The sequence below is a fragment of the Orcinus orca genome, chromosome 4, assembly GCF_937001465.1.
Source record: "Orcinus orca chromosome 4, mOrcOrc1.1, whole genome shotgun sequence".
Lineage (NCBI taxonomy): Eukaryota > Metazoa > Chordata > Mammalia > Artiodactyla > Delphinidae > Orcinus > Orcinus orca.
The window spans coordinates 93,605,978-93,620,318 of NC_064562.1; the positions used below are offsets into that span (position 1 = coordinate 93,605,978).

Consider the following 14,341-nt stretch of genomic DNA (forward strand, 5'->3'; position numbering starts at 1 on the left):
AATCACATTAAATTCTCACAGGTATTATTATTCCCAGTTTACAGATGGGGAACTTGAGGCTCAGATAAGTTGAATTTGCTCAAAATGTCACAACCTACTGATCAGGCTTCGTTTTGAGCACAGACCTTTGCAATTCCAGCACTGTGTGCTTTCCCTAATAGGCAATCCAGTGCAGAGGATGGTTCCTGGAGAAGACTGGGTTGGAATTCTCTCTGTTTTATGGAATATTTGGTGTAAATCATGCAACATCTTTTTCCTAAGTTTCTCCTGGTGGGGATAATAACTCTATCTTTTCAAGGAGCTGCTGAGATTATTAAATGAGCTTTTACAAGTAAATTGCTGGGAATAGCAACTGGCACATAAATGCTCTATGGGTGTTCACCTTGATGATGTAAGGAGAAAGGGAAGGAGAAAAAGGATGGAGGGGGGAGGAGAGGATGGTTTTCACTCTCTCAAATTGCCTCTTTCAGAAGCAGAGTGCATTCTAAGTAGGAGAGATGGGCAGAGCAAAGACATAATTTGACAAGGACAGAGGTATCCGTGCTCTCTCACTAAAAATGGAGGAAATAAGGGTTGGAGTGGGTCATTTTGGAATAAATCCAGAAATAAAAATATATGTTCCAAATACATATTTGGAATAAATAAATAGGTGGAAATTAACTGGGACTATATACTCCAGTGGCCTTGGCAGTAAACAGATTTCCACACATCAATTCTTATAAAGATATTTTTCCTGCCTCCTTTTCTCCCTGAATGCCTCACTCTGAGGGCTGCTAAATAAATAATGTATAGCCTATGAATACAGCCTAGATGTGTTCAATTTATCCACTATTTACTACTTAATCTCTTTAAGTCTCAATTAAGCCTATGTTTATAAAACTGGAAAAAGAATTCCAACTCATGGAGTTGTTGTACAACATATACAACATATATCTTAGGTGTTTGGCTAGAACCTGGTATGATTAGTGCCTCAGACGTCTTTTATTTTCCTTCATATATTAAGGTTCTTAAGATCAGCATACTTCTTATAACCAATGTATACTTTCAATGAGGGAGCATTGTTTTTCTTTCACTTCCCAGAGCTATTATTAAATCATTGGTGTGCCTTACAGTGCTTAACTTTATTTCCCCTCAGAGAAGACTGTAAATCTAGGGGTCGTATTGTATTTGCTAACCACTGTATTTTCAAACTATTAAAAAGTAAATGTTCAATAGAATTTTCAAACAATAAATGACAGAATAATAATCAAGGAACTAAGATATTGCTGCAAAGAGGCACAAATTCTCAGTTATTTTATAAAATCTACCAAGAGAAGTAACTTGAGGACTCAGTATTCAAGTAACGATGCTTGACGTTCTGAGACATACCATAACTGATGTAAGAATTTTCGTTTATTTATAACCCACCTTGTTCAGAAAAGGATTTAAGATGGCTTACAAAGATAAAAATAAATGACAAGTATGTGAGAACTCTGAGGGAGAGGAAAAAAATAAAAAAAACCACAACGAGTATGGACTTAACATAAAGTCAAGAAAGAGCCACAGAAATAAAATTCTACAGGAATTAAAAAAAAAGACAATTCTCAAGGTTTGGAAAATGTCAAGAAAACTTTCCCGGTGGAACTAGGGCTTGCTATAAAGTATGTCGTTTAAAAGAAACTGGAGATTTGGTGTCTCTGGAGCATGCTTGCCACAGCTGTCTCAGAGTCTCCCCAGGGGCAGGAGGGTGCTTTTTGATGGGCAGGTGTTTTGGTGAAGATGAGGCCTCCCTAGGGCCTGGGCTCCTGGGAAGCCTCCCACACTTCAGACTTCACCAGTTATTTCATTTTCATAATAAGCTCAGAGCTTTCCCTAATTGCTTTACTTCCATCAACAGGTCTAGGGGAAAGATAAGGACATTTCATCTTTTAAGGGAGACAGTTTCAGGCACAGCCTGTAAAAAGATGTTAACTAAAAAATAAGGAGCTGGCCCTTGAACTCACCAGCAGACAAGTGGATTTTATGGACACTTAGGTATTCTGGGGCGCACAAGGGTTTTTCTTTTTGGATTCCTGTATTTTCTTGCTGTCTTATTTTTACTTCCAAGGGCAGAGTGTCAAGGTCCAAGTCCAAGGGGAAATGTCTTTCCCGGATCTAACAATCTCAGGTGCCAGAAGGACTAGGGCAGGGTTATCCCTTCCCTCGGAGGTGGGGGCGCGGGGGGGGGAGCGTGGAGACAAGAAAAGGGAATTTAAAAAATCAATGAGGAGGCTGTGTTAGTTCAGATCTAAATGGAAAATCACCTCCACCGCTTAAAGCTGTGTCTGCTTGGGCAAGTTGTTCTGCCCCGCAGACTCCTCAATTAGAAAACGGGAATATTAATCCCCTCCTCACAGAGACGTGAAGGAGGATCCGATATAATGCATTCAGCCTAATCAGCACGGGCCTTGGTAAATAGATTCCCGGGCCCATCGAATGTAACTTTACGCAGAAGCAGCCTGGGAAAATTAGCGCCCTAGATGAGTCTTAAATTTGGGAAACGCTGAGGCAACCTGGAAAGTACTTAGTAGAGTAATACGAATAACCTGTGATGGTGAGGTTCCGCCCACTTGACAACCCACCCATCAGTGCGTACCGACCAACCAACTGGCCGGCTGTCCGGAGCCAGGGTAGGGTCACGGGCATCTCCGTCCCAGGAGGGTCATGACCTCGCCGCTTTGGGCTTCGGGACGCGTCCTCGCAGCTTGTCCAACCCCGCCGGGAGCCTCGGGGCCGAGGTGCGCCAGGTGGCGAGGGTGCCAGGCGCGGCCAAGTCGCGGCGGACTGAGTCAGCCACCCAACTATGCTGTGGAACCCGGGAGGCCGGCTCGGCTGCCCGGATCGCTGAGCCCCGCTGCCCCCACGCCAGGCGCCTCTCCCCGCCCCCGCTGGCCGGGAGGAAGCGGCCGAGGCGCGGCGCCGAAGCACCTGGGCAGGGCGCGGGCGGCGGGCGCGGCGCTTCCGGAGCTGCGCGCAGGTCCGCGCTCCCCGCCTCCAGGTGCGGCGGTCGCGGCGTGCCGGCCGGAGTGACAGCGCCGCCCGCGCGGCCGCCTCCTGGAAGCAGACGCCGTGCGGGCAGCTGGCGGGGACAGGGAAGGAGGAGGCCCCGCGCCTGGGGCAGACGGGTGAGGACCTATCGAACCGGCCGGGAGAGACGCCGGCGCTTCGTCGCGCCTCCCAGGTCCGCTGCCCGCGCGCAGGGCGAGTCCCGAGGGCCGCAGTGAGCTGGTCGGCGGGGCCGCGACCGGCGCGGGAGGACCGTCTCGGGCTGAGCCGGGGCTTTCCGGCACCTTTCCGGGTAAATTTCCAGAGCGCCAAGTGTTCGGCTCCGGTTTCTGCCCCTTGGATTTCGCTCCCGCATGTGGGCGTCTAAAAGGAAACCAGAAGTGGGTAAGTGACACAAAAACTCCGCTTACTAATGGGAGTTGACTCGGGAGGGTGACAATCCGGTTAGACAACTAGACCCCTTCCTCGAAAAGGAGCTGCCCTTTCTTGAGTTTCAGGTACCAGGTTATTTTCTCGGTAGAGATAATGAGTTTGCTCGGATCTCCGTGCTCCCCCGCACCCTGCTTGTTCTACATTTTGAGACGGCAGGCCTGTTAATTAACTTTAATTACAATAATTTGTCCTCCACTTGCCTGAACCCAACCTTATACTCGAGAGCTGTCGACAGTGAGTTTACCAGATTGATCTCGTTTACTTTTGGAGACAGAGTCTCCTGGGAGAATGGTTGCCTATCTCATTAAGTAAAGTAAATTCATCCTCGCTTGTTTTCTTAAACGTTTCCTTCACCTCCTTGCGGCGATCTGGAGCAATTTTGATTTGGGGGAAGGCTTTGTGAAATTATATTGTGAACTATAATCTTTGATAATTACAGGCAAGTTAGAAGCTAGTTTGTGTGGAATAGTGACATTTTAGGCTGTCGCGGGTTTGTATGGTGACAGCAACTTTTTTTTTTTTTTTTTTTGCAAGCTTGTCCTTGAAGTAGGCTGCTCAGTGGAATATACCCTTTTGGTTAAAAAAAAAAAGAAGCGTACTGAAAAGTAAGCTATTTTTAAAAGTACATTTAATCGGATGTCACTGTGATTACCAATAACAATATCGTACTTATAAGCTCAGTATTGATTTCCCCCCGCACTTAAGCACTCTACACCCAGACGAGTTTATGGAACATTGCCCATAAATAATTGGAAGATGAAGTTATGGCTGTTTTAAAAAGGAAGCTAACTTTTTTAAGGGGGGAAAAAAAAAGAAAAATATTTTTGAACTCTTAGTTGTGACTTTTATGCCCATACAAGAGAAATATTGAGGGGAAAATCCTAATGACATTCCACTGTTCAACTATGTTTAAAAAAGAAAGAAAAAAGTAAAATGGGTCATGGAACTAGGCTAGAGGCTAAAGTGGAAATATCTCCCTGGTTCCTTTTCAAACAGATATTTAACACATACGCACTTAAGGTGGGCCTTAACACCAAGAGTGTTTTACATAGACTTGATTTGTCAGTACTAAAAGATTTATTTAAATTAAAATGTACCTAGAGGGGAAGTCAAATGACTTGTTAAAACTTATTTATCTGGTCATGTGTGTGTTTGTATTTTTTCCTTCCTCTGTAAGCCTGTCAGATTTTATATGGATTGCCCCTGAAAGGAGAAACGGATGGTACATTTAAACACACACACACACACACACACATATATATATATACATATATGAATTTTTCCTATGTCTCTTGTGTATTAAATTTTTTTTTGAATGAAAGATTCTTTGAATTCTATAGTGCTTCACAGTTTTCAGAAGATTCGCACACATGATTTCATATAATCCCATAACAGCCCTTTTTTTCCCCCACCTACTCCTGTATTACCCCTTCCCCTGTTCCTCTCCCCACTGGTAACCACTAGTTTGTTCTCTATATTATCTGTGAATCTGCTTCTAAAAACAAATTCTTAATCATCTAGCATCACTACAACTTTCTAGCAGTGTTTGGCTCATAGATATTCAGTGAGTACTTTTCAATTCAACTACTTACTGTGATCAAGTATAGGAGTAAGATTATAATGAATTGCAGTTTTCTTGGAAACTCTTACATTAGCACCATAAGACTGAAGTTTTAAAAACTCGCTTAGGACTCTGGGTTGTAAACTTCATGATAGTTGAGAAGTTATTTCTTTTTGCTTTGTTTCTTTCTATCCCACCTCCTTGCAACTTTGAGAAAGTTTGGTGCAAGATGCTATAAAAATGCTACTTATAAATGACAACCATTGCTTTTAACAAGTGGTTCTTTTAATGTTTTCTTTTAACAAGTGTTTTGGTTTTTTTTCCCCTTGTTTGTTGGCTCATTCATTGAATCCAATTTTTGGACTTTCTAAACTGAGGGATTTTGGGAATTTTCTGTAAAATATTAGTTAGGTAAAGAACATCTTATTAATGTTGGAAATAGTTCTTATCTTTGACCAAAGGTGATTTTTTTTTATAAATTTATTTTATTTATTTATTGTTTTTAGCTGCATTGGGTCTTTGTTGCTGCGCATGGGCTTTTCTCTGATTGTGGAGAGCGGGGGCTACTCTTCGTTGCGGTGCACGGGCTTCTCATTGCGGTGGCTTCTCCTGTTGTGGAGCACGGGCTCTAGGCAAGTGGGCTTCAGTAGTTGTGGCACGTGGGCTCAGTAGTTGTGGCTCGCGGGCTCTAGAGCGCAGGCTCAGTAGTTGTGGCACACGGGCTTAGTTGCTCCGCGGCATGTGGGATCTTCCCGGACCAGGGCTCGAACACGTGTCCCCTACATTGGCAGGCAGACTCCCAACCCCTGCGCCATGAGGGAAGCCCTGACCAAAGGTGATTGATGAGAGACTAGAGGCTATGAGATGTCTTCTCAATCTTTTCTGTGAAGTCCTGGACCACTGTAGTTTATCATTTTAGGTTTTTTAAAGTATTGGCTAGATTAAATACATATTATAGCTAAACCTTTTGCTCACTATTTCCTTAATTGAAATAGTGGTCAATGGTATTCTCTTTACATGATCCTTTCTAATTAGAAATTTGACCTGTGAAATTTTTAGTTTTGACTCAGAACAAACTTACTTCCTTACCCATGTTATAGAGGGAACAAAGGAGCTCGGACATGGACTGGAGTAATCATTTTGAGCAGCTTCAGGGGTAAAAACTACTAGTGAAGAGGTGGGGAGAATTATTTTTCTGTGTTATACTATTTGTGTACCTGGTGGATGAGTAGGTGAGGGAATACTCAGGAAGGAACAAAGAAGATAAAAGTAGGATGCAAAAAAAGTAGGATGCAAAAAAAAAGGACTTTTGGTTACATTACATAGCTTTAGGAAGAGGAGAGAATGGTTTAATCAGTTTGGAGTTGGAAAGATGATCAGGGAAAGGTAGAAGAGAAGTGTGGTCTCCATGCTGATTATCAGGTGATGGGCTCCTGGGGGTGGTTGTGGTGAAAGTAGTTGCCAAGACACTTGCACGGTATCTTGATGAAGTTCACAATATTTAAGCCCATCCATGGCCACTTCCAGCTTCCTTTTCTGTCATCACCTTTCATTACCTGTTGAACCCTAGGTCCTTCCCAGCTATTCTCGTCTCCTTGATTGCCTGAAGACAGCTCCCTCACAGCCCACTTTGTGTCATTCCTTCTACTTGAGATACTGCTGTCTTCACCTGCTACGTTTCTTCCCATACATCGTGAAATTCCCCTCCATAGCTCCTTCACTGATCACTCCATCCTCAGAGTTCTGAATTGCTGCATATTTCACTTATATTCATGGAGTTGATTTGAGATTTTTGGAGTTCCTTGGCATTCTTGAAAGATGGTGGTGCTACTTCTGTATGTAATTAAACATAAAACAATACTTAAAATATAAACCATGTGTAAGTCAAGGTCACAAAACTTGAGTTTGCTCATCATTATTCTTTAAATGCTTTTATTCAGTACATTCGAGTCTTTCAATTTTGGTGTTCCTCCTTTACTGGCACTTACTGACTAGTAAAGAACTGATCATATGCATGCCATTTTCCCTTGCTTACAGCCATGTCTAATCTATCCCTTTAGATTTTAAACTCTTGGAGAGAATACATTGCATTTTCACTTTCTTTATAGGACTTAGCACTGTTCTCAAATGAGATAATAGGTATTATCTTGAACTGCAAATATTTCCCCCTGTTATCTTTGAGAGAGTAGTTAGTGTTCCTTAAATATTTATTGAATGAATAAATGTAAATAAATGAGTCAATAAGGTGAGAGACATTTGCTGAGATACCCTCTACCTAAGAAAAAGAGACTTTGATAATTACAGAACCAATAGGAATAAGCCCTCAAATTTAGTTGGAAAAGAGGTCAGGGTACTATTTATAAATGCTAAGAGAGGAAACCATGCACAGTAGGCTATTTTGAAACATCTGGTTGTTAGTCAAAAAAATGTGACTCAAATTCAGAGAAATAGTGGAGTGTACATTTGTACTAAAATTATAAAATTGATATATATAAAAGTGCATATATCATAAGTATACATTTTATAATCTTTTTATTGAAGTATAAAATCATGCTAGTTTTTATCTCAGCCAATTAAATGTTAAAGCTGTGCTCAGTGTAGCATGAAATAGAACAGAATCCTGAAGAATATGTATGTACCGTGCTCATATCAAGAATTCTAAAGGGTCCGATTTTCCTTTCAGCTGTCAGGAAACAGATGTGGCTAAACTGTAGAGGGGGTAGGAGGGGGCTGGCACCAGGCAGAGGCAGCTGCCCAGGTTTTAGGGTCACTCAGGTAGGAGTCCTCTACAGTGGTGCCGGTTTTGGCTTATTATGACTTTTCATTATCCCCACTCCTGCTCTTGTAGGAACTCAGGAAGATTCTTGACCAAGAATTAATGGGCCCACATTAAAGGTCTCTGAATTAGAATTGAAAGTAAGCCTCAAGCATTAGGCAATTAAAATCTGGAAGGACAGTTTGAAAGAGAAAAGACTTACTGAAGCTGAGAAGATTTTCAAGCCACGTAACTAGTAGGATGTTACTGAAAACACCTAAACCCAGGTACTACTTATGCTAGTAATAACTTCTCAGAATAAGGAAAGGAATGATCACTACTGGCCTTCACCAGATGTGGAAATGGATATTAAGTTCTAGATTTTGAAAGAGTTGTCTTTCAGATTGCCCAGAAAAAAGTAATCCGAAAGTGACTTAGTCTTTTCTCCCTGATCCAAACTGCAGAATGCTTCTGCCTGGAGCCTAGCTATTTTCAGCTCAAACCTCAGTTATTCTTCATCTAGCAGCCAATAATTACATGCTTATTGCTTGCCAGGCACTAAGACCTTTATGCATATTTACTCATTTCATCCTCAAAACAGTCCTGTGGGGTAGGCATTATTGCTTACAGATCACTGCTTCCAGATGACAACAGTGACAACAGTGCGACTCAGAAAAATAAAGGAACTTTCCGAAGTTTATGCAGGCGTCACATGGCAGAGCTGGGATCACTGGTCATCACTGTGCTTGTACCAAGCCAAAAGTCTTCAGGTAAAAATCATCATTCTCGCTACTATAACCACATCTATATTTTACTAAATTAATAAAACTATGTTTACTGCTGTGTGAAGTGCTTTGTAGGTTTATTAGGAGAATAATTTACAGTGCTAATTGAAAGGAATGCAGTTTTATTAGGCCGGCAGAAGAATGCCAGTCACACCATGTATGACCAAGTGCAATATTGTATACAGTGGATGAATTAATAATCAGCCAACATTTTTTGCACACTTACAATTCATGTCAGGTACTGTTCTATATACGTTATATATTTTACTTTAATTCTAACAGAAATCCTATCAGACATGTCGTCTTCATTTTATAGACAAGGAAACTGAGCTTCAGGGAAGTTAAATAACTCCAGGGACACAGTAAACAACTGGGAAAGACAGGGTTGGAATTGCAGGCAGCCTGACTCTCACTCTTTGTCCTTTGTGTACTATGGCCTGAATATTGCAAAGAATTAACTGTAAGTGACTTGTAGGCTTCCATATTTACCCACTTACATGGACACATATACTCACAGCTGCAAAGGTATATACAACTTGAGTTTGCAAGGCATGGTATATTTCAGCAGCATTTCCCTAGTGACTCTAAGTCCTTATGCATAACTAGACAGTCCAATGAGAGGGAAAATATGACCTCCTTGATACTCCTCTACTGTTAAATCAATTGCATAGCTTTTAGGAGGCATCACCGTTAACAGCACAGATTGTGGAGTCCGACTCTTAGAATTCTGGAATCTATCTGCTGTTTATCTTCTGTGTGGCTTTGGGCATGGGTCTTTCAAGGCAGCCTTGAGGATTGAATGAGATCCTATACAGATGGTTTGTAAACACTCCACAGATATTGGCTATTACTATTAACAATGTAAGTCTGAGGGAGAATGAAAGAGATGGATGCGTTTTGATGAATGGGAAAGAGAATGCGTAAGGTAGAGAACATGGGGGCAGTGAAGGTCAGAGCCTGTGGGTGACCACAGTTCAGAGAGAAGGCCAGGTTGAGGGAACTGGGTTTCCTGTAAGGGGTTAAATGGGGGTAGTGTTGCCACAGGCTAAGGTAGGTGACTGATGGTAGGGGAGAGGCATACTAAATGACCAAGTTTACAGCTTCTGAGGTGAAAGTACTCAGACTAGAACAATAGGATTCTTGACCTCTGACCTTTTGTAATCTGCTCCTTACTGTAAGATGGAGTAATACAACAACAAGTGTGCTTTCTCAAAACCACTTCCTCTTCTGCATGGTTGTAGGCAACAAGGTGGAACGATTTGTCTTTATGCATATGTGGAGTTAACATCTTGGTGTTAAACAGTGAGTTTGCTTGATATGCAAATACAGCGATCCCTATTTCTCGTGACTATATTCTGTACAGAAACAAAGGTGGAATTCTGTAAGACCTGTAGCCAGAACTAACTACTTCAGTGTATTATTTATATGCAGCGCCCTAAGTTTTTAAGAGATTAGCTATTTCTCCACGTTAGTAACTTGAAGTCAGGGACACTTCTTTTAATCATCTATAGTGTTAGGTATCCTTTAGGGATAGCTGATGAGCTGTAAAGATTTGGACAAGTAAAAATTGTACCTGAGGCTTCTACCTTGGGTATCATTGTAGGATGTCCTAAGTCATCTTTCTTATCTGCTGGTGCCACTCAGTCCTTATGACCAGCAAAAGAAATTTCTTACACATTTCTTGATTTCTCCCTAGGAGATAGTTCCACTCAATTGGGGACCACCGTTCTGGAATACAATAAACTTCCCTTGTTTTTAGAATGTGTAAGACTTGTATTGATGACATTGAAAAGTTTTGCTACTCATGTGGCAGCCTAATTTCTTTTATTTGGTACACATCTTCTAAGGTTCCTTTCAGTCCTGGGATTCTATGATTGTTAAGCCATTATTTTGACATATTTGCAGGCTTCTAAATACTGTAAGGTTATGTTTATGATTTTAAAATGGTGTGCCATTTAAAAAAATGGATTAAACTTATGAGTGAATTCAGTTGTACTATGCTACTTCTTACCTCCCATAAGATATTAAAATCAGGCAAAGGTGATTCCAAAAGTTGTCAGCACTGAATACTTAATGACTTTATGGTTTACTGGAGTGACCCAGGGTTTTCAGTTATTTTCTTTCCTAGTTCAACTAGGGAGTATGACAAAGTTATACTGGTAATGGGTGGGGGGATGGGTGGTGGGGAGTGGTTTACTGTGGCGGTTTTTCATACTTGAGGCATTTCGAGGGGGAGGGCTATCCCAACCCGTAAATTTTTTTTTTTATTGAAGTATAATGGATTTACAATATTAGTTTCAGTTGTACAATATAGTGATTCAATATTTTATAGCTTATACTCCATTTAAAGTTATTACAATCTACTGGCTATGCTGTTCAATATATCCTTGTTGCTTATTTTATACATATATATTTGTTTGTATTTCTTAATCTCTAACCCCTATCTTGGCCCTCCTCACTTCTCTCTCCTCACCTCTAGTTTGTTCTCTATATCTGTGAATCTGTTTCTGTTTTGTTACATTCCTTTTTTAGATTCCAAATATAAGTGATAACATAGAGTATTTGTCTTTCTCTGTCTTATTTCACTAAGCATAATATCTCTAGGTCCATCCACATTGTGGCAAATAACACTATTTCATTCTTTTTTATGGTCAAACAACATTCCATTGTATTCTGTGTGTATACGTATCACATCTTCTTTGTTCATCATCTGTTGATGGACACTTAGGTTGCTTCCTTATCTTGGCTATTATAAATAATGCTGCTGTGAACATTGGGGTGCATGTATCTTTTCAAATTAGTGTTTTAGTTTTTTTCTGATATATACCCAGGAGTGGAATTGCTGGATCATATGCTAGTTCTAGTTTTAGTTTTTTGAGAAACCTCCGTTCTATTTTCCACAGTGACTGCACCAATTTACATTCCCACCAAAAGTGTATGTGAGTTCCCTTTTCTCCACATCCTCACCAACATTTATTATTTGGGTTCTTTTTGATGATAGTCATTCTGATAGGTGTGAAGTGATAGCTCATTGTGGTTTTGATTTTCATTTCTCTGATGATTAGCAATGTTGAGCATCTTTTCATGTTCCTGTTGGCCATCTGCATGTCTTCTTTGGTAAAATGTCTATTCAGGTCTTCTTCCCACTTTTTAACTGAGTTGTTTGTTTTTTTAATATTAAGTTTGATACTGAATATGTGAGCTGTGACCTTATTGGTCATATCATTTGCAAATATTTTCTCCCATTCAGTAGGTTGTGTTTTTGTTTTGTGGATGGTTTCCTTTGATGTGCAAAAGCTTAAGTTGGATGTAGTCCCTTTTGTTTGTTTTTGCTTTTGCTTCATTTGCCTTGAAACGGATCCAAAAAAAATATTGCTACGATTTATGTCAAAGAGTATTCTGCCTGTGTTCTTTTCAAGAGTTACATGGTTTCTGGTCTTACATTTAGTTCTTTAATCTATTTTGAGTTTATTTTTGTATATGGTGTGAAAAAATGTTGTAATTTCATTGATTTACATGAGACTGTCCAGTTTTCCCAGCACCACTTATTGAAGAAGAGACTGTCTTTCCTCCATTGTAAATTTTTGCCTCCTTTGTCATAGATTAATTGGCCATAAGTGTGTTGGTTTATTTCTGGGCTCTCTATTCTATTCCATTGGCCTATGTCCGTTTTTGTGTCAGTCTCATGCTGTTTTGGTTACTGTAACTTTGTAGTATAGTCTGAAGTCAAAAAGTGTGATACCTCCAGCTTTGTTCATTTTTCTGAAGATTGCTTTGGGAATTTGAGTTTGCTTTTGTGGTTCCTTGTGAACTTTAGGATTATTTGTTCTAGTCCTGTGAAAGATGACATGGGTATTTTGATAGGGGTTGCATTAAATCTGTATATTGCTTTGGGTAGTATGGCCACTTGAACAATATTAATTCTTCCAATCCATGTGCACAGGATTTTTTGATATCATCTTCATTTTCTTGCATCAGTGTTTTATAGTTCTCAGAGTATAGGTCTTTCACCTTCTTGGTTAAGTTTATTCTTAGGTATTTTTTTCTTTTTGATGAATTTTTAGAAGTCCCATAGCTGGTTTGGAATGCTTCCAGTTGTCCTACTGCCAGCCTTCTCCTCTCCCCAATTTTTGATTTGAAGATCTCTTGTAGTGGTTAGATGGATTGGAGAAATCTGTATTTGAGTCCTGTTTCTGCTCCTTAGAAGCCTGGTGACCTAAATAGACAAAACTTTAAAACTTTGTGTACTTTCCACTTGTTATCTTAAATCATCTCAAAGGTGGGAAGGGGTCATTCAGAAAACATTTATTGAGCACCTTTTATGTGCCTGACAGTGTTCAAACTTAAGGCCTAGAGCAGTGAACAATAGACAAATCCCTACCCTCTTGTAAAAGTCCACAGATGTCAGGTAGTGACAAATGCCATGAAGACAGAGAAAGCAAGGGTAAGGAATACTGAGGCACAAGGCATGCTTGTATGCATAGGGGCATTAGGGAGGGCCTCTCTGAAGAGGACACATTTCAGCAGAGACCTACTCAAGTGATGGAGTGAGCCATGAACCATGGGTATATGTTGGGAAAGTAGATTTGAAAGAGATGGAAGGGTGAGAGGTAGGGTCATGAAGTGGGAATAGGACTGAACCCAACTTAGTGGTGATTGAGTGATGGGGGTCAGGGGGCTGTCATGGGAAGCCAGGGAAGATGAAGTTGGGAAGTTGCAGAGAGTGACTTTCGTTATAAAGTGAATCATTCTGGCTGCTGTACTGAGAACATGCTGCTTGTGGGGGCAGGGGGCTAGGACAGAGTCTGGGATATCAGTCAGGAGGCTGTTGCAATGGTCTAAGATAGACAGGTTAGTGGCTTGGGCTAGGATGTGAGTAGGAGAGGTGGTGAGAAGCAGTTGTACCTTTAAGGTGGAGCTCAAGAAGATAATAAGATTATGGTTATTAAGTGATACTGAAAGCCAGGCATACAGCAGGTGCTCCTAAACGTTACTTCCCTTTTACTTATACTTTCTCTTGGAAATGGGTCAGTATAGCACAGGCAAATGTACATTCACATCTGTAATGCTAACTGTACGGTTCTCTAAACATGTACAGCATATACGTCATATACTATGTATAAACAAATAATTTGACTGGCATTTACTGGGCAGCCTGTATGGGCTGGTCATCATCTTGGCAGATTTATTCGTTTATTATGGGATAATAAAAATAATTATAATGACAAATGCTTGTTTAACATTTGTTGTGTGCCATTGGTGTTCTTGATGCTTTACAAAACCTTTATGAAATAGGAACTATTATCACTCCTACTTTCCTGATGAGGAAACTGAGGCACAGAGAGGTTAAATACTGGGATTTGACCAAGATTATCCAGCTCCAAAATCCTGGCTTTTGCACTGCACTACCCCACTTCTATAGGTTACTATGGAATGAATAGAATGTGATTAAATGCTAAGAAGTAAATGTGGTAGGAACACAGAGAAGAGAGTACTTCTTGTTCACTAGAGACCTTGTGAAGGAAATAGCATTTGAGTTAGACTTCAAAGAATGGGAAAGGTTTCAACTGTGGGAAGATAATGGCTTAGTGATGAAAATAATTATAATGAGGGAAGTGAATATGTACAAAACACTCACCGGGGACTAAGCACCATTTTAGCACTTAAGGTGGATTGTCTCATTTAATCTTCACCAGCACTGAGGTACCTTTGAGCATTTCCATTTTATGGGTAAGGAAACAGACACATACACACGTGCCTATGAAAGTGGAGGAGGGTGGGAAC

The 14,341-nt window shown here is 40.6% G+C and overlaps 1 protein-coding gene across 6 annotated transcripts in view; it reads left to right on the top strand.

Moving 5' to 3' along the window:
• Positions 1-3,267: 3,267 nt before the first annotated feature.
• The window catches only part of ARAP2 (ArfGAP with RhoGAP domain, ankyrin repeat and PH domain 2), a 199,375-nt gene continuing 188,301 nt past the window's right edge, over positions 3,268-14,341 (top strand). For 3 of the 6 annotated variants that reach the window (XM_033421631.2, XM_049709606.1, XM_033421636.2), the window contains exon 1: positions 3,269-3,408. Coding sequence is in view for 2 of the 6 variants with exons in the window: in XM_033421634.2 (XP_033277525.2) it covers positions 8,472-8,542 (71 nt within the window). In the remaining 4 variants the exon portion in view is untranslated. Of the gene's footprint in view, positions 3,409-8,373; positions 8,543-14,341 lie in introns of those variants that run through there. The other 3 variants (XM_033421634.2, XM_049709607.1, XM_004266224.4) reach the window with 3 other exon arrangements.